Source organism: Pteropus medius, unplaced genomic scaffold (genome assembly GCF_902729225.1).
Source record: "Pteropus medius unplaced genomic scaffold, Ma_sr-lr_union100, whole genome shotgun sequence".
Taxonomy (NCBI): Eukaryota; Metazoa; Chordata; class Mammalia; order Chiroptera; family Pteropodidae; genus Pteropus; species Pteropus medius.
The window spans coordinates 10,559,671-10,579,653 of NW_024340699.1; the positions used below are offsets into that span (position 1 = coordinate 10,559,671).

General features: G+C 49.5%; 1 protein-coding gene and 1 long non-coding RNA gene across 10 annotated transcripts in view; one reads left to right on the forward strand and one right to left on the reverse strand.

The window, feature by feature from the left end:
- LOC120614946 (uncharacterized) overlaps positions 1-11,455 on the forward strand; it is a 39,905-nt gene extending 28,450 nt beyond the window's left edge. Inside the window, exons 3-6 of one of the 9 annotated variants that reach the window (XR_005656154.1) lie at positions 257-460; positions 9,553-10,028; positions 10,172-10,425; positions 10,965-11,455. This is a non-coding gene — a long non-coding RNA (uncharacterized LOC120614946). Of the gene's footprint in view, positions 1-256; positions 461-9,552; positions 10,029-10,171; positions 10,768-10,964 lie in introns of those variants that run through there. The other 8 variants (XR_005656161.1, XR_005656157.1, XR_005656163.1 and 5 more) reach the window with 8 other exon arrangements.
- The window catches only part of STK10 (serine/threonine kinase 10), an 88,349-nt gene that overhangs the window by 3,449 nt on the left and 64,917 nt on the right, over positions 1-19,983 (reverse strand). Inside the window, exons 10-18 of the mRNA XM_039877812.1 lie at positions 18,858-18,988; positions 15,796-15,919; positions 15,184-15,363; positions 12,086-12,178; positions 10,761-10,890; positions 9,442-9,566; positions 8,423-8,611; positions 7,817-7,942; positions 319-432 (exon numbers count right to left, since the gene is read on the reverse strand). Of these exons, the coding sequence (XP_039733746.1) occupies positions 319-432; positions 7,817-7,942; positions 8,423-8,611; positions 9,442-9,566; positions 10,761-10,890; positions 12,086-12,178; positions 15,184-15,363; positions 15,796-15,919; positions 18,858-18,988 (1,212 nt within the window). The remainder of the gene's footprint in view (positions 1-318; positions 433-7,816; positions 7,943-8,422; positions 8,612-9,441; positions 9,567-10,760; positions 10,891-12,085; positions 12,179-15,183; positions 15,364-15,795; positions 15,920-18,857; positions 18,989-19,983) is intronic.

Here is a 19,983-nt window from a genome sequence, read left to right on the forward strand (position 1 = left end):
TTCCTTGGTGGTCTCCCATCCAAGTACTAACCAGGCCCGACCCTGCTTAACTTCCAAGGTCAGACATCGGGCTTGTTCAGGGTGGCATGGCTGTGGACCATGGACCGTGGCTCTACTGGAACCCAGGACCTTCTGCGTGTAAAGCAGACGTGCTAACTGCTACACTGTGGAACCACGTCCTATTATGTCTTTTATAGACGCTTCTTTGGATGCCCTGAAATAGTTTCTACTTAACAGACTCCTTACCTTACCTTAGGCCGACACCTGTGGCACAATATGGAACAGAGCCCACCTGCGCCCACCAGCCTGGACACTGACCTTTTTGCGTGGCCGAAGTTTATCCCGCCATTCCTTCAGGTTCTGGTTATGGCTCTCGTCCAAGGCCTTCAGCTTCTGGGTTTCATGCTCTACCAGGAGGTGACACTTTTCATTCTGGAACAAATTCCAGGCAGCAGAACAGGTAAGAAACTCAAGGCAGAGGCACAGAGGGCCAATACACACCTCATGCTGTAGCCCCGAGGGCAGCAGCATTCACTTATTATAGTTCTTGATTATAAACCCTACTGATAGAAAACTCTATACAGGTGAATACCTACTGCACTGACAGATGCCTGGAGGAATGTTCCAGAATATTAATGTTTATTTTTTGTTGTGTGGGGTCTGCAGTAATTACAACTTTATTTTTGCATTGTTTGAATTTTTCAACACAAAAATGTCATTTTAACAAAACAAAACTTAATAATAAATATCATATGTGCCCTAATCCCACCACACAGACAACCATTACAAAAATTTAGATATATTTCCTGTCAGGCTCTATCATGTATATGGTTTAGCTCACCCTATATACATAATTCTGAAGCCTGCTTTTTGTTTGTTGATTTATTGATAGCCATTCTGACAGGCGCCGGCTGATGTCTCATTGTGGTTTTGATTTGCATTACCCTGATAATTAGTGATGTTGAGCATCTTTTCACGTCTGTTGGCCATCTGTATGTCCTTTTGAGAGAAATGTCTATTCAGGTCCTCTGCCCAATATTTAATCAGATTGTTTTTTTTGGTGTTAAATTGAATGAATTCCTTATATATTTTGGATATTAACCCCTTATTGGATGTATCTGGTGATTATCTTCTCCCATTCAGTAGGTTGTCTTCGTTGATTGTTTCCTTTGCTGTGCAAAAACTTTATAGTTTGATGTTGTCCCATTTTTTAATTTTTTTCTTTTGTTTCCCTTGCCCAAGGAGACATATCCAAAAAAATACTGCTAAGAGCAATGTCAGAGAGTTTACTGCCTATGTTTACTTCTAGTTTTTTGGTTTCGGGTCTTACATTTAAATCTTTAATCCATTTTGAGTTTATTTTTGTATATGGTGTAAGAAAGTGGTCAGTTTTATTTTTTTGCATATGTGTCCAGTTTCACTAACACCATTTAATGAATAGACTGTCTTTACCCCATTGTATAGTCCTGTCTCCTTGTCATAGATTAATTGACCATATAGGCATGAGTTTATTTCTGGGCTCTATTCTGTTCCATTAATCTATGTGTTTGTTTTTAATGCCAGTACCATGCTATTTTGATTATTATACCTTTGCAGTATAGTTTGCTGTCAGGTTGCGTGATACCTCCAACTTTGTTCTTTCTTAATTGTTTTGGCTATTTGGGGTCTTTTGTGGTTCCATGTGAGCTCTAGGATTATTTGTTCCAGTTCTGTGAAAAATGCCATTGGTATTTTGGTAAGGATTGCATTGGATCATTGGATCTGTAGATCGCTTTGGGTGGTATAGACATTTTAACAATGTTAATTCTTCCTACCCATGCTCAGGGAACATACTTCTACTTTTTGTATCTTCTTCAGTTTCTTTCTTCAGTGTATTATAGTTTTCTGAGTACAGGTCCTTTGTCTCCTTGGTTAAATTTATTCCTAGGTATTTTGTTCTTTATGATGCAATTTTAAATGGGGTTGTTTTCTTAATATCTCTGATAGTTTGTTATTGGTATCTAAAAGTGCAGCTTATTTCTAAATATTGGTTTCATATCCAGCCACTTTACTGAATTCATTTATTTATTCTAATAGTTTTTAGGTGGAATTTTTAGGGTTCTCTCTATATATAGTATGTCATCTGCAAATGATGACAGGTTTACTTCTTTGTTTACAACTTGATGCCTTTTATTTCTTGTCTCTGATTGCTGTGGCAAGGACTTCCAATACTTTGTTGAGAAAAAGTGGACAATCCTTTTCTTGTTCCCGATCTTAAAGAAAAAACATTCACTTTTTCACCATTGAGTATGTTAGCTGTGGGTTTGTCATACATGGCCTTTATTATGTTGAGATATGTTCCCTCTATCCCCACTTTGCTGAGAGCTTTCATCATAAATGGGTGTTGGATTTTTATCAAATACTTTTTCTGCATCTATTGATGTGATCATGATTCTTACCCTTCATTTTGTTTATGTGGTGTATCATATTAATTGATTTACGGATTGTGAACCAACCTTGCATCCCAGGAATAAATCTCACTTGATCATGGGGTATGATCTTTTTAATGTATTGCCTAATTTGGTTTGCAAATATTTTGTTGAGGAATTCTGCATCTGTGTTCATTATCTTTATTGGCCTATAATTTTCTATTCTTGTAATATCTTTGTCTAGTTTTGGTATCAGGGTAATGCTGGCCTCTGAAAACGAGTTTGGGAGCCTTCTCACCTTTTCAGTTTTGGGGAAAAGATTGCAAAGGATAGGTATTAATTCTTTGAGTGTTTGGTAAAATTCACCTGTGACTCCATCTGGTCCAGGACTTTTGTTTGTTGAGAGTTCTTCAGTTTACTGATTTGACTTTGCTAGTACTTATTGATCTGTTCAGATTTTCTACTTCTTCCTGATGTAGTATTGGAAGATTGTATGTTTCTGGGAATTTATCCATTTCTTCCAGGTTGTCCAATTTGTTGGCTTATAATTGTTCATAGCAATTTCTCATCCTTTGTATTTCTTTGGTTGTCACTTCTCTCCTCTTTTATTTCTGATTTGGGCCCTCTTGATGAGTCTGGCGAAAGGTTTATCAATTTTGTTTACCTTTTCACAGAACCAGCTCTTGGTCTCATTGATATTTTCTACATTTTTTATATTCTATATGGTTTGTTTGTTTTTTTTTTGACTTTGATGTTTATTTCCACTCTTTATTTTTTCCTTCTACTCACTTTGGGCTTTGTTCTTCTCTTTCTTGTTCCTTTAGGTGTAAGGTTAGATTATTTGAGATTTTTCTTGATTCTTGAGAAAGACCTGTATCACTATGAATTTCCCTCTTAAGACTGTTTTGTCTGTGTCCCATAGGCTTCGAGTTGTGTTTTCATTTTCATTTATCTCAAGGTATCTTGATCTTATTAACCCGCTCATCGTTCAGTAGCATGTTATTTAGCCTCCATGTGTTTTTCAGTTTCCTTCTTGTAACTGATTTCTAGTTTCATACCACTATGATGAGGAAAGATGCTTGATATAGTTTCAGTCTTCTTAAATTTCTCAAGACTTGTTGCCTAACATGTGGGCCTGGAAAATGTTCCATGTGCATTTGAAAAGAATGCATATTTTGCTGCTTTTGGGTGAAATGCTCTAAAAATATTAATTAAACCTATCTGGTCTACTGTGTCATCTAAGGCCAGTGTTTCCTTGTTGATCTTCTGTCTGGATGATCTATCCATTGATGTTAATGGGCTGTTAAAGTTCCCTACTATTACTGAATTACTGTTGATCTCTCCCTTTGTGTCTGTCAGTATTTATTTGCTTTATATATTGAGGTGCTCCTACATTGTATATGTAAACGTTTACAAGACTTATGTCCTCTTGTTGGATTTTGTCTCATTACAGCCTTTGTTTTAAAGTCTGTTTTGTCAAAGTATTGCTACCCTAGCTTTTTAAAATTTCCATTTGCATGAAATTTTTTTCTATCCCCTTACTTTCAGTCTATGTCTTTTAGTCTGAAGTGGCAGCATAGGTAAGTACAGGTTTTGTTTTTGTGATAGCTGTATAGTGATTGCCATTTTGTTGTTTTCTGGCTGTTTTTGTATTTCTTCACTGTTCCTTATTCTCCTGCTCTCTTGTATTTTGATGATTTCCTATGGTGTGATGTTTGTATTCCTTCCTCTTTATTTTTGGTGTATTTCATAGATTTTTGGTTTGAGGTTACCATAGGCTTTATATATACCAAGCTATGTTTATAGCAGTCTATTTTAAGTTGATGGTCACTTAAATTCGAACATATTCTAAAGTCACATTTTTTTACTCCCGCCATGTTTGTTTTTCATTACATTTGTGTGTGTGTCCATTTATTGTAATTACACACGATCTTCCTACTTGTCTTTTAGTCTTTGTACTAGCTTTATAGTTGTTTGATCCACTGCTTTTACTGTTTGCCTTTGTCAGTGAGAAAAGTTTTGCTTTGTTTTTTACTCTTATTTTTTATCTTTTCTCTTTAAAGAAGTACCATTAACATCTCGCCTTTCGTTTCTTCTTGTCTGGGAAGCTGTTTATCTGTCTTTTGATTATGAATGATAGCCTTGCTGGGTAGAGTAATCTTGGTTGTAGGTCCTGGCTTTTCATCACTTCGAATTTTTGTGCCAGACCCTCCTAGCCTGCAAAGTTTCTTTTCAGAAGTCAGCTGACAATCTTAAGGGAGCTCCCTAGTGGGTAAAACTAACTGCTTTTTCTCTTGCTACTTTTAAGATTCTCTGTCCTTAACATTTGGCATTTTAATTATGCTGTGTCTCAGTGTGGGCCTCTTGGGGTTCATCTTGTTTGGGACTCTCTGCTTCCTGGACTTGTGTGTCTATTTCCTTTGCCGGGTTAGGGAAGTTTTCAATAATTATTTCTTCAAATAGGTTTTCAGTCCCTTGCTCTCCTCTCGTGGTACCCTGTGATGTGAATGTTGGTACGCTTGATGTTGTCCCAGAGGTCCCTTAAACTATCTTCATTTTTTTTATTCCTTTTTCTTTTCTACTAATTTGTTTTCTAGCTGATTTGATCCCCTGCTTCATCTAACCTGCTGTCGACGCCCTCTAATGTATTCATTTTAGTTATGGCAGTCTGCATTTCTAACTGGTTCATTTTTATTTTCTACTTTGTTTCCTGTCTCTTTTTGAAGTTCTCACTGAGTTCATCTATTCTTCCCCTAAGTTCATCGAGCATCTTTACAATCAGTGTTTTGAACTCTGCGTCTGGTTGATTGCTTATCTCCTTTTGGTTTCTTGTTTGTTTGAGTTTTGACCTGTTCTTTCATTTGGGACATGTTTCTCTTTATTTTAGTTTACTCTGTTTGTTTCTATATATTAGGAAGATCCGCTACGTCTCCTGGTCTTGGCAGTGGTTTTATGTAGTAGGTGTTCTGTGGGGTCCAATGGCAGTCTCTCTGGCCACCTGAGTTGGGTACTCCAAGGGCGTCCCTTGTGAAGATCGTGTGTGCCCTCATATTGTAGTTGAGCCCGGACTGCTGTTGGCAGACACATCAGTGGGTAGGATTGACCCTCAGGCTGACAGCTGGCCGTGACTACCATGGACAAGTTGTTTTGCAAAAGCTGCAAAACAGGAGTCAGTTTCGCAGGGCTCTCGTGCCAGCTGAGACCACCCTTCAGGTATGTCGTTTGTGGAGCTGGTTGGATGGTGCTCTGGTGTGATCTGAAGCCTCTTGGGAGGGACTCCAGTGCTGATCAATCACCTGTTGTGCCTGGCCTAAAGTAGGAGCTACAGTGATCTGTGATTGGTTGATGCTTGTGTAAGGCTTAAAGATGCTCGGGGTAGGCTGTTCTGTGGGCCAAGGCTTGTTGCCGCTAACATTGGGCCTTTCCGTGGGCACCATGATGAGGTCAGCTGCCACCTGTGCCAGGTTTGCTGCCACTTAGTTGAGGCTACCTTCCAAGCCAAGACTGGTTACTGCTTATGCCAGGCTATGGATAGCTTAGCAAAAGGTACAGGGCACACAAAGGCCAAATGCTGCTTCTCAGGTTTGTGGACTTTTGAGAGACTTCGGCAGAGCCCACAGCTCGAGCTGAGGTAGGTTGCTTGTATGGAGGAGCTGCCGGAAGATGTTCAGCTGGGCACGTGAGTTGGGGTCTCGAGGAATCACCAGGATGGGATGAATGGTGTTGCTCAGGTTTGGCACCCACCTGTGCCAGCCCGCTGGGTGGGCGGCGGACTCAACAGGGAACAGTGGTGCCGCCCAGCACTTCCCTCTTGGAGAGACTGTCTCAACACTCACTCCTCAGCCCTGAAGCTGGTCAATTTAGTTCCTCGCCGTAAGTCCCTGGTGCTTTGCAAGGTGCTGCGTCTGTGCTGGAGCCCAGAGAGAGGGAGTCTGTGCTCGGGCCCTACAGGACCCGCAGCACCTGGGTCTCCAGCAGCCCTCCATCTCACTGGACACAATCCCCACTGGTTCTCACAGCCAGCTGTTATGGGGACCTCTCCTCAGCTGAGCTATCCCTCCCAATTCTTAATTGCCATACCATGTCTCCACCCTCCTACCAGTCTCAGTGTGGCTTTTTATATCTTTAGTTATAGGACTTCTGTTCAGCTAGACTTCAGGTGGTTTTCTGTAATGGTTGTTCTAAAATTTAGTTGTAATTTTGATGTGGTCATGGGAAGAGGTGAGTACAGCATTTACCTATCCCGCCACCCTGACCAGAAATCCTGCTTGGGGAGTTTTTATTTTGAGTTTCTAGCTGAAAGGTTCTGGGAGTTTAGAAATTGGTTTGGTTAGGAATAACAACATTCTAATAGCACTGTGTACCTGTGACCTGCCAGGAGCTAGGCTCCCAGCACTCTGTGGGTTTTCCTAGTTAATCCTCACAGTAACCCCACAAGGCAGGCAGGGGCAAACAGATGCAGAAGGTGAGTGGCTAAAACGCACACAATGACAAAGCCTCAAGTTGGCGGGCCTCAGTGCCTGTAACATTTCCTCCCTGCCTCTCCAGGAATTGCTAGATGGGTCCAATAGCCTGAGCAATTTCCTGAGGTGACAGAAGTTTGAGTCTGTTCATCTCTCACTATGACAATGCCTCGTGCCACCACAAGGGGGCTCCAACCACCAGCTTTTGGGGTAGAGCAAAAGGATCTACCCCAGTGGTCAAGGATCTCCCTAGGGAGAGGGGCCACCAAGGGTCTTAGCAACAACCATGACACCTTTTGCTGGTCTTAGTGGGAAAGTTATTGCCATTGAGGATGTTGCTGGCCGTAGGCTTTTGTAGGTTCTTTGTCAAGTTGAGGAATTTCCCCTCTATTCCTAGTTTGCTGAGTGTTTATCATGAACAGGTTTTGGCTTTTGTCAGATGCTTGCTTTTTCTGCATCTACTGATATGATCATGAGAGTTTTCTTTAGCCTCTTGAAGTCACAGGTTACATTAATTGATTTCCGAATGTTGAACCAGCCTGGGAAAAGTCCCACTTGGTCATGGTGTATAACTGTTATACAATGTTGGATTTGATTTGCTAACATTGTACTGAAGATTTGTGCATGAGTGTTCATGAGATACTGGTCTGTAGTTTTCCCTTCTTGTCTGATTCTGGTATTAGGGTAATTGGGACACTTTTTCCCAAAACGCAGTGATGAGCGAGAGATCTAGCAGCATGCCCGCCACCAGGCCCTTTCTGCTCTGTCATCTCATTTTCAAAGCCTCGCTCCAGTCCCTGCCACACGCCTACTTTATGGGTGGGCATGGTCGTTTGGGAGGGTGGAATGCCCCAGCCAGCACCGCGCCGCACAGCGGGTTTGAAACCATTCCACCCTGGGCTTGTGTGCTGAGACCTCGCGCTGGGGGCCGTGGGGAGGCGGTACCTGCAGCTGCTGCAGCTCACTCATGTTGCTGTCGCACTGGGCCACCATGTCCCGCATCTGGCTCTCGTGCTTCTGCTGTTGCTGCAGTCGCTCCGACTTCTGTCTCTTCTCCTCTTGCTGGGAGAACTACAACAGAGAGAGAGTGGCTGGGGCCTCCCTCCGCCCTGTCCCCGAGAGGCCCATCAGAGGGACCAGTGTGTGCACAGACTTAGTACCCCACATCACACTGGTTGTGTCCCTGTTTTAAGCTCTCCCCCGTAAGTTGAGACCCAGCCTCGAGGCTGATGGGGACACGACACTGTGCTGTGACGTGCTAGGGCAGTGTGTGTCACAGGAGCCCAGGGCCACCGACTCCATGTCCCTGAGCCACTGAGTGACGTGTGAGGGGGGGTCTCAGTGGATGAGAGGAAGCTACAGACTAGAAGCACGGAGTGGGAAGGGGAGCGGAGCCTGAGAAAGCCATGCGGGGCTGCCTCTGTCCCCGGCGGGGGCACCATTAGGCTTCTGGGCTGTGACCTGCACCCCCCTACCAAGACCCCATGCTGCAGCTCACGTTGCAGTCCCCCGAGCGTGTGAGGTTCGGGCCCCCTCCAGCACAGCCCCTACCTGCTTGACCTTCTCCCGCTGCTCGGCGGCGCTGCCCGCCCCGTTGATGTGCAGGCTCTTCTTGTACATGGCCATGCGCGTCTTGCCCTCGCTCCTCTGGATCTTGGGCAGCCGCGCCTTCTCCTGCTGCTGCCGCGCCTTCAGCTGCTCCACCATGCGCTGGTTGTACCGCTGCATCTGCTCCCGCTCCTGGGGGATGCACAGTCGGGGCTGCGGTCAGGGGCCCAGGATGCTCAGCAGAGCAAGGCTCTGCCATTTTATCTACTGTCATGTCACAGTTTCTGTTCTCACTTTGGAAACTGGCGTTAGCATCTTGGATTCTTCTAAATGCCATCTCATCCGATCTGTGGTGGCGCTGCCATCACAGCTAGCGTCTCAAAGCAAAACGCACACTAAAACGGAGGGTTCCTTTGGATGGCAGATATCAATTCACATTTTTAAACATCTTAATTTGAATTTTTCCTTTACGTAACACTTATTCGTATTTCAAAACTCCGCACAGGAGTCACCTCCCTGCCTTCCTGGCCGGGTACCCTCCTCGGAGCCGCCACAACTGTGCGCTGACACCCACCACTGCACTTAGTAGGCATTATTGCCCACTCCCACTGTGCAGCTAGACCTCAAGTTATCTGTGTGTCCCCAGTAAGGAAACTGAACCAAGACAGACAAGTACACAGAAGTAGAGGGCGCTCCGGCCATACAGCCGGGCCCTCACCTGGTCTGGGAGGTCAGGGAAGGCTTCCCGGCAGAGGTGGCATTGAAGTTGCTACCCAAAGGTATTCTAAAGGAATGCATGGGAAAAGGGAAATGGAAAGAAAGGACAAAAAGGACAGGGAAAGCGTGAACGAGACACATACGGGTGTCAGTTGGTAAGGGGGCTGCTCGGGCCCTCAGCTTCCCTGCATGGTTTCCCCCATTCCTGGCCTCACCGTGGCCCACCTGACTCCTCTGGGGAGCACAGACGGTACCCAGGGGGTGCCCCATCACGTGGCAGTCCCCGCGCCCCGCCCGCGCCTCACCTTCTCGTGCTTGCGCACCAGCTCGTGCCGCTGGAGGAAGTACTGGTCTTTGAGCTGCTGCTTCACCAGCTGATGCCTCTCCTGAAGGTGATGCTCCTCTATCTCCCACAGGGCCGCCTCCCGGTCTGTGGAAGACCCAGCGCCCGGTGAGGTGCCGACGGCCAGCGCCCACCTCACAGTGTAGCTGATGACCGTGCCACCTCAGTGGACTACCCTGGACGAGCTGACTGAGCCAGCTCCTAGACACTTCGGTGATAGCTGCAGGCTGAGCACGCTGCAGCAGGACGGGTTCGGAGTCAGGAGCCAGAGAAACGGAGCCTTTGCGGGGATTTAGCACAGGTAGAAAACCCCCTCCAGCCTCAGCTTCCACCTCTGCCCAGTGGGTACAGCCATGCCACAGAGGAGAAACGTCCTTGGGAGACATTTAGGTTCGGTCTACACGGCAGCTCTGCTTTCCCAGCAGACAAACAGGAAGTGCTCTGTGGAAACCCCGTGACGTTGACAGGATGGCCTCGTCACTTCCTCCGTTTAGAGCCCGCTTGCTTCGCGTGCCCCACAAACCTGCACCCAACATCTGCTAGCCAAAGGTACAATAAACTCGGGGGCCGTCAAAGACCCCAAGCCCCATGACCCTTCAGAGCTCTCTAGACCAGAGAGGCCCCATCTGAGCTCCCCCAGGGAGCTGAGTGACAGACACATACGCCCCCTTTCTGATCCTCCTCTTCCCCAGGAGGCCCCTGCTCTCCCCGCTCTGGGTGGTGGTCCACACCGCTGTCTCTAAGCCTCACACTGTGAGGGACCGGCCGGCGTGCACAGCTGTCAGACGCCACTGCGCCAGGGTAGAGAGCTGGCTGCAGGGTGAGATCTGTATCCCAGGCCCATTCTACCCTCATTGACTGTGCGACTCAGCCACAGAATAGTCACTGAGCCTCGGTTTCCTCATCTGTCAAACCGGCAACAGTGCGACCTGCCTCGTAGGGGAAGGTGAGGATTCGGGTATGAGAACTGACTGGCACAGCCTGGCAGAGCAGTCGCTCAGTATGTGAGGCTGTTATAAAAGGCTCAGTACTGTCCCCACGCCTGCCACCTGTTAACCCAGCTCGCTCACTTAGTTTCCACCCTCTCTACGTCACTGTTTTTTCCCCTCGACATCTGGGATGATGTCAGATAATGCTGGTGATGATGGGTATCTCTGTCTCAGCCCTGACCAGCAGGGGTTTTCCTCGTGTTTCGCCGTGAAGGATGATGATTAGTTTTGGGATGGAGAAGACCTGGCAGTTCTTTCTTGCCCGGGGCGCCCCCTGCTCTCACACACCCACCTCGGAGGAGCTCCTGTTTCTTCGTGAGGCACTCGCGCTCCCTGTCACAGATCTCCCGCCTGTTGTCAGCGGTGATCCTCTTCATCGCCAGCTCCAGGTCCTCCTTCTGCTTGGCTAGGAAGTCCCGGTCCTGGGGCGGGAGGGAGGGGGACAGACCTTCACTTACTGCTGGCCATGATGTCTCAATGGTTATTTTTATTCCAGAAACATCGTGATCATAAAGAAAACTTAAAAAACATACAGAGAAAAAACGGAAGAGCCTCAGGACAGCTCGACCAACTGTGACAGGTGGGCCTTAACGGGCCCCTGATTCCAACGTCAAACTACAAAGGGGGAGACGTGAGTCCTGACTCGACTGCAAACATGTTACAAAACAACTACTGTTGAGTAACTGATGTCTCAGGCGCGCTGAGGGCGCTGTGCTCATTTCTCTGAGATACTTGAGGATCTGCGCCCGCGTGTCCTTAGCATTATTCACAATAGCCAAGGAGTGGAAACAGCTCACGTGTCCATAGATGGACGGACAGAATGTGTCCTATCCCATGAAGGAACAGTATTCAGCCCTAAAAAGAAAGGAAATTCTTCTACATGCTACCAGATAAATGAATCTTGAGGACATTACATTAAACGAAATAAGCCAGTCGCAAAAGGAAAATACTGTATGAGTCCACTTATGAGAGCAGGAAGGTGAGGGGGCAAGGCGGGGAGTTGTTTAATGAGCACAGAGGTCACGAGACGCCATGGTGGGAAGATGAGCGCATAGCCACGGGATGAAGGGAGCGGAGGGGCTGGCAGGGCCTTGTCGTCTGCCCGCGGGGGGTTCTCAAAGCTCAGGGCTGTGGGAGGAGGGTGACCCCATCAGATGGGGATTTTGTGTTGATCACACTTGCTGGCGTAAGGGAGGACGGAGGACCAGCTGGGGGCTACTGTAGCGGTTCAGGCAAAAGATGACAATGGCGAGGGGGTCGCAGAGATGAGGACAGGTTGATGGATCCAGAGAGGGTTCGGAGATTTTAAAAAACAAGCTTGAAGTGATGCTAAAGGACTGGAGGGAAAGGTGTCAGTCACGACCAGGGTTCTGGCCTGACGACAGGATGGACGGTGGGTCCCCAAGAGTGAGACCGGGCCTGGGAAATCATGGGTTGGTCTTTGAGACTCCCACAGATGCAGAGTGGGCAGATGGACGTGCTGGTCAGTCAGGGAGACGTGGCGTACAAACGACTAGCCCTGAAACAAGGCCGGAGGCGCTGAGGCTGTGGGAGAGGTGACTGTGAGAGCAATCAAGGAAGCCTGCATGGGAGAGGCGATAAGAGGCAAGGACTCACCAGAAGCTGCTTTTTCTGAGCGTGCTCCTCCATCTTCTGCTTCATGCTCTCCTTCCGCTGCTGCCGGGGGAGCTTTTCCACCTCGTTCTTGACCTGCCCCGGAGACAGCAGGGTGGCCACGTCAAGTACCTACTCACACGTCCTAAAAGCAGCCTTCACCCCAGACCCCCTGGACCGGGGAGATCGAAGACAGCCTCAGCCTTCCAGGCCCAGCCCACACTCCGTTCTCCATCAGGCCCCTCTGACAGGTGGTGCCTTTTGGCCCACTCCAGACTCGGTTCCCAGCCCCCCAGGGCAGACGGTGCCACCCGCTCCTGCTGACAGCACCTCAGTCTCCCTTAGGGCGGCATTTCTCAACCCTTTCATTTTGTTACTGTCCCCTCAGAAGCCCTTTTAGACACCTTTTTCCTAGTCACCCGCCCCCACGAAATAGTAATCCTGCAAAAATACTATCGTTATGTGAAACCCTCATAACATCTAAGCTTTAACCCCTTGGCGGTGATGTCACTCCATCGAGAGTGCATGCTTTAGGCGCACCCCTCGGCTCCTGAGGTCCAGGGGGGCTAACACCCTAACCCCATCTGGCTCTAGGCTGGTTATGTGAGCCAGGTTGTCAGTGAGCACAGTCCACACCCTGGCCTCCGGGACTGGTTCTGAGTGGACATGTGACCCTCGCTGGGCCAGTGAGGGCTTCAAGACATTTGCTGGAACTATTATGGAAGAGCTGCTCTCTGTCCTCTGGGAACGCTAAACTGAAGACGCGGCCCAAGTGGGCCACCCGGGGGGAGCTGCCTGGGACAGCATCAGCGCCAACTGCGTGCTGTCAAGAAAGCAGCAGTGAGTGTGCGGGCGGAGCAAAGTAAGAGGGTGGGGAGAGTCTGCTGAAATACTAATCAGAGAGCAGGACTGGCCACCAGACAAAGCGGACTTCAGAACGTGGAGTATTAGCAGCAATAAAGAGGGACGTTACATACGATAAAAGGGTCAGTTCACTACGAAGATGTGACAATTTTACTTAACAAAAAGATTTTTAAAACAGGACACAGAGAAATAGATAAATCCCCAGTTACAGCTGGAGACCTCATCACCCCTCTCAGGAGCCAGTGGAACGATGCATGGAAGGCGGGAAGGCTGCGGACCGGAGAACGCTGTCAGCCACCTGGCCGCCTGTGGGCGTGCACGGAACTCCACCCAGCAACCATCCACGTCCCAGTGCGCACGGCCTAGTCACTAACAGACCACCGCCGGGCCACAGAACAAACCTCAATGAATGTTTAAAAGTCGAGATCTTAAATGTGTTATTCAACCATAATGAAATTAAACTAGAAATCAATAAATAGCAGAAGACGTGAAAATCCAAAAAAATTTCAAAATTAAACTTCGAACTTCGAAAAAACCCACATCAAAGAGGAAGTTGCAAAGGAATTAGATAATAAATCTAATTGAATAAAAATGAAAATACAAATCAAAATTTGTGGGACAAATCTAAGGTGATGCTTAGAGGGATGCTTAGAGCATTAAATGCTTATATTACAAAAGAACAACTGTCTCAAATCACTGACCTAAGCTTCAACATTAAACTATAAAAAGAAAAGCAATTTAAATCCAAACCAAATATAAAAGCAGAAATCTATAACACGGAAAACAGAAAAATCAATGAAACCAAAAGCCGATTCTTTGAAAAGGTCAATAGATGAATAAACCTTTAGCCAGATGACAAAGAGGGAGGACGGAGGGAGACTAGGACACACATCATCAGTACGAGGGATCAGAGAGGACATCACTACAGATCCTGCAGTTGCTAAGGGAATCCTAGGAATAGCTTGATGCCAATAAATTTAACCACTTAGATAGCCAGGCTCCTTGAAAGAAGCTACGAAAGCTTTTAGGAAGACCAGACCTGTGCTCCCAGCAGTGGGGGGAATGAGCTCAGCAGCTTCTCCCTCCGCCCTCCAGGTACCCCAGCCCAGGCCCGAACCTCAGCAGGAGGGCCAGGAGAGGGGCAGGCCAGTGACACGCTCACCTCAGGCACCAAGGGGAATGCCGAGGAACTCAGAGATAAATGACATTTGCAAAACTTAATTCATTCAAGAAAAACATGAACAAAATAACCAAATTTTAAATGCAGACAGGATCCAGCCCTCTACTTGGCTCACAGCCTCATCACCCCACCCTAACCCTGGCCTAATAGCTGACATTCTGTTCATCATGAATACTTTTCGCTAGTTTTTATTTTAAAAGACTGCATTAGAATATTACTTATCTTGATTACGGAGCCCGTTAAATCCTGTGCCCGAGGGAGAGCCTTGCTTGTCTCACCCCAGCCCCGACCCTGCTCCCACAAGCAGCTCTGCCTGAGGCCCCTTGGAGACACCAAATGTCACCCTGTCACGGTAAAGTCGGGGTGGGCTCTGAGCCTCGCCCACTGCGGACCACCCATCAGGAGACTGGGAATGGCCCGAGTGGTACGAGTGGTACGCCCTGGGCGGGCGTTTCCATCCACCTTCCTGTCTCCCTCCTTCCTCCTGAGAGTCTCAGAGCACAAGCCTGTCCCAGCCTCCTGGTACCCAGCTCCACTGAGGGAGGTGTGGGTTGTTCTCTGGGACCCAGATGCACCTCCCCATCCTGCTCATCTCAAGACCATCCCCCTTCCAGCTGGGTAGGGAAAGAGGGAGAAGAATGCAGGGGTCCAAACTCGGGACTACTGTTCTGGGAGAGGAGGTGGGGCACAGAGGACGTGTGTCTGCCCACCTAGCGCCCACGCCCCCTGCTGGTGACAGCATCTCAAATCCCCTGACCACCACCCTGCTCCCCCACTGCCTTTCAGCTGGCGCTGCTCAGCTGGAGAAAGTGCCGGAAGCTGCCCAGACCACAGGGGAGGGCCTGCCTGGGAGCCGGCACAGGAGAGCAGAGCCCAGACAGAGTGGCGGCTCCTCACGTGCAGGGGCGGCAGGCAGATCAGACACCTGGACGTGAGCTGCCCAGGTCAACGGCATCCCCAGATTCTGTTGCCAAGGCGAGGCTGAGCTGGAGTCTCGATCACTTGCAACCAAGAGGGTCCCAGTCCTCCCAGACCCCCTGCCCCACCCAGCACGCACCTCCTTCTTCATCAGTCGAAGCTGCTCCTGGAACCTGCCGTAGTCCCGCTCCTGCTCCAGGCGGATGCGCTTGGCCTCCTCCCGCCGGCGCACAGCGTGGTCCTGCTCCATCTTCTCCACCTGCTGCTTCTGCTGCCGCTCCAGGTTCTCCAGCTCTGTGTCAAAGAACTTCTTCTTGGTCTGCAAGGCACAGAGAGAGAAACTCAGCAGTCGCTTTTTACCTGAGAGGGGATGGGAAGCAGGATGAGAGAACAGGGCTGGTCCTCAAACCTGGGCTTTAATCCCAGCTCTGTCACCCCTTTGCTGTGTGACCTGGAACAAGTCACTTAACCTCTCAGTCCCTTTTCTCATGTGTAGGAGCCCAGACCAGCTCCCTGGCAGGGTTCTTGCAGGGTGCTCGACACTGGTTCATCACAGGAGATGCTCCTGTGTGACTCACAGCACTGTGACCATCACATGATTCTGTTGACAGGTCCATGTCTAACGACATGGGGAAACCCAGGGACTCGGGCAGCTGTGAATCACCCTCCCCTGCCCGTTGTCCCCACTCTGCAGCTTCTGCTTAAAGAAAACGTGGAAGCTCTCGAGGGACCTGTCTTTTCTGACACTCACATTGATTTCTTGTTCAAAACGTTTATGCATCTGCTCCAGCTGCAGCTCATGCTTGCTGCTCAGCTGGGTCTGGTTCCGATGTTCTTCCTTCTGGAGCAGCCGAAGCTCTCGGAGTTCCTGGCGCCTGAACGGTTAAAAAATGTGGACATTTCATTCAGAAAGTGGCCTCAGAGAGCACATAACTCACAGCCAGGGACAATGAAGGCTGGAGCGTGGAGCGGCATCACACCAGTCTGGGGCAGAGGCACGATTAGGGCTCAGGCTTCGTTTGACATTTATGGACAGGAAAACATTAATAATCTCAATATATAAAGAATACTTACAAATCAATAAAAAAGGAATAGTCAGTTTTTAAAAGTGACACAGAATGTAAACAAATGTGAAACAAGACAAAAAAATTTTAAATAACCTATACAGGTATGAAATGCAAATTAAAAAGAAATACAATTTTGATTAAATAGGTGATAGTGTAGGGAAAATTGGTACATTCAGAACCTGCTGAGGTATAAACTGGCACGTTTCTGGAGAACAATTTGGCATTGAGTTTATGCCCTTCGAGATAGCAGCTCCACTTCCAGATGCTGATTCTAAAGAAGCACCACAGACGCACAACACAAGTAAACAAAGATATCAGTGACAACGCCGTTTATAATGTACAAAACTAGAACCAACTCGAAAGTCTCATCAACATAGGTCTTAATTAGGCCTATATATCCATCTGATGAAATTTTATACAACCCTTAAGAAATCAAATTTTAGAAGACATTTAATTAACGGAAAACCATCTATTAAATGCAACAATTCTTTATGAACAGATATGGCATGGTCTCTACGTGAAAAAAGCAAGAGTTGATGAATGAGTTTATGATGCTACCATCTGGGTGGAAAAAAAACGTGTGCACGTGTGTGTGCGTGTGTGTTACTTTCCTATTTAAATGCCGTGTTTCTGGAAGGGTTACACCATAAAATGGTAACACAGAGGGGACTAGATGCCTGGAGGAAAAGCGAAGGAGGGAGATTTTTCAGTGTTTACCCTATTTCTTTTTGATATGAAATTACCTAATCAAAATGTATACACAACACACACCTAAATCACAGAGTATACATTAGTTTTGTAACCTATATACTGTCAATGTGTACGTGTGTGTACTCACAGAAAATGCTGGCCAGATAAACCCCAAAGTGTTAGCTGCGGCTCTTGCTGAGCAAGTCCATTAAAAATTTATATGTATCATTTCATATAATCAGGAAAAAAAAAAAGGAATTTAAATGATGTGGAAAGAACGTGGGCCTCCTGACTACATCGGAGGCTCCCTGGCAGCCTAATGACATTCTAGTCCGGTGTCAGCGGCCTGCACCCCGGCGACCCCACTGTGAGGCCGTCCTCACAGGTCTGAGAAGGAAGAGCTGCTCAGGCGAGGGGAGGCCAGCGCACTCCAGAGTCAAAGGGACCTGTCTGAATCTCAGCTCTGCCGACTCTCCAGCGGCGGGTGCCCTTGGGTGTCACTTAGTCTTTGCAGGCCACTGTCCTGCATCTGTAAAATGCGGCCGATAATCTCTACCTCAGGTTCTCTGAGGGTCAAATGAGAGGACGCCTGTAGTGGCTGCACGGCAGACACTCCCCAAGCGGTCACTTCTCGAATGGTAATGAGGAAGCACAGCCAAGCCAGAGGCAATGGCACAGCCACACAGAGAAGCTTCCATGTGAGCCCCTGCCCCCTGGGAGGCGAGAAGGCAGGAGGCGATTTCGAGAGAGTTAACAAAGAAATGAGAAAGCTGACTTGCGGCCTGGTGGCCTGGCCAGGTGACAGGATGTCCAGGCCTCAGGACTGTGGCCGGGGACAGGAAAAGGCTACTCCTTGTGAGTGCGAGCCTCATGTTCCAGACCTGAGCAGCGCACGGTCCCTCTGCTGGCAGGGAGAGGGGCCGGCCAGAGGGCATCACTTCTAGATGGGGCAGGAATCAGTTTCCAGCCCAGGAGCTGACCTGTCCAAAGGGGAGATGCTGGCCAGCCAGCCCTTGAGGCCTGAGGCCTGAAGAGTACAGGTCCCCTCCTAGGTGACCATTCAAACAACAACCAGTCCTTCCCCACGACCCAGCACTTCCCAACCCACGTTCAAAAATGTGAACGTGTTTGACGTTCTAGCAGCGTTCTCCAGACCAGAAATGGATTCACCCCGCAAAGGCCTGGCCCCGAGGGAGCGCCACGGCTCCAAGGTCACTCTGACTGCTCAGCCCCCCGAAGCCCCACAGCGGGAAGCTGGCAGAATCCCACAGACAGGCCTGGTTAGAAGCTCAGCTGAACCCCTCCAACTGGGTGACCGGGCGAGTGACAGGCCTGCCGAGAAACAGTCTCCTCGTTTCGAGATGGGGGACACAGGGTCCCCTGAGGAGGGTGGTGAACGTGCAGAGACGGTTCCTGGCACACAGCTTCGCCTCGCACCCTGCTCCCCACGCCAGTCTGTCCCAGTGTCACGGACTTGCCTCCGAAGCGTGGGTTAAACCCGAGCACTCGTTCCCTCCTGGCCACCATCCTGGACGGGTCCCAGGCCCCTGCACCTCGACCCACAGGCCTACGTGACCTGGGTGCTGCAGACCCTGGGGACCATGCCCCCGCTCTCTCCTGATGACCTCCAGCCCCGTCCTCCCGGCTCCCTGAACAAGCCGAGGGGTCAGGCCTCAGCCTTGCAGTGCCCTGTATGTCCCCCGCCTGCCTGTGGCCGCCCCGCTCAGCCCGAGGGCCCCATCCGGCCCAGGCACTAGCTGGCATGTCACCGTTACTTCCTCCAGCCATCTCGTGCATCGGGTGTTGGCCCATCAAGTGTAAATTCTACAGAACCAACAGCTTCAGCTCTCTGGGTCACCGCTATGTCCCCTGGCCTGGTGGGTGGGTGGGTTGGAGAGTACAGGATCTCAAGCGACACCGGTTTCCTTGTGTCTCCCTGATCCATCACTTCATGCTGCAGACAGACAGCTCTCACCAAAAAGGCCTGCACCGCACCCGCCCGTCCCCGCGCCCCCACCCACCCCGCCAGCCTCATCGGCCACCCTTCCGGCCTTGCCTGAGAAATCGCATCTCCTCGTCCTTCTTCTCATCCTCGCTGATGATCTTGGACGTGGTGATGCTCACTTCTACGCCGTCCACTATGAACTTGCGTGTCCTCTTGAGGGTTTTATTGTGCAGCCTTGAGTCCTGGCAGGAAAGTCATTAGGCAAAGCTCAGCCTTTCAGCTAAGGATCCGTGGGTGACACGGAGTGTGGCCCACCGCCCGCCTGGCCCCACAGCCCTAGCTCCACCCTGGGAGGATGTGACTGTCCATCGTCCCTTTGCTTTAAGTGTCTCGATCCAGGGGCCTGAGTATCTGAACTTATACCCCTTCCTCTCCGCTCCTGGCCTTCGGACACTGGCCATGCCCTCCCCCAGCCAGCTGCCAACTCTCACACACAGGACGTGGCATCAGAAAGCTGAGTTCTCGTCCTTGACCACCTGCTGGCTGTGACCCTGGGCAAGTGCCTCGTCCTGCCCCGGCCTCAGCTTCCAAAGCTTGTCAGGGGAGGAGAAAAACGGTACTTGCCTCCCAGTGGGAACATGCGTGGGGCGACCCAGCACGGCACCCGGCTCGTGCCAAGCGCTCAGCACCTGGTATTTATTTCTGACAGTTACTATTGCGACCACAGAGCCCAGAAAACCGAGTTCACAACTGATTTGGCAGCTGAAGCCAATCTGACCCGAACTCCACTGCAGGCCACATCCATCCGGAGGCACCGTGAGATCATTCATGACCTTGCTCTTCTCCCGTGACTCCTGGCAGTGCTCGGTACCCTTTGGAAGTTCTGCGTCCCGATTCAGATGAGGCCCCGTGGGGTCGCCACGGCGTCGCCCCACTCCGACCTCCCAGCTGGCTTCCAAGGCCCTTCCTGCTGTAGCCCAGCTCTGCTCTTCCCACACTGCCCTGGGGACCCCCAGCCCAAGAGAGGGGAGAGGGAGGGCCAGGGTGGCTCCCATCCACGGTCTCTGTGCCCCGAAAGTCTGCTCTGACCCCCCGACTCCTGCTCGCTTGAGCCCAGGGGCTGTGGACGTCTTCGGCACCGAGGAGTCACACCCGACTCTCACTCCCTCCACCATGCAGCTCACGTGTCCCCGGACTCAAGACGGGGCGGACGGCGGTGAGTGGGTGGCAGGGGCCG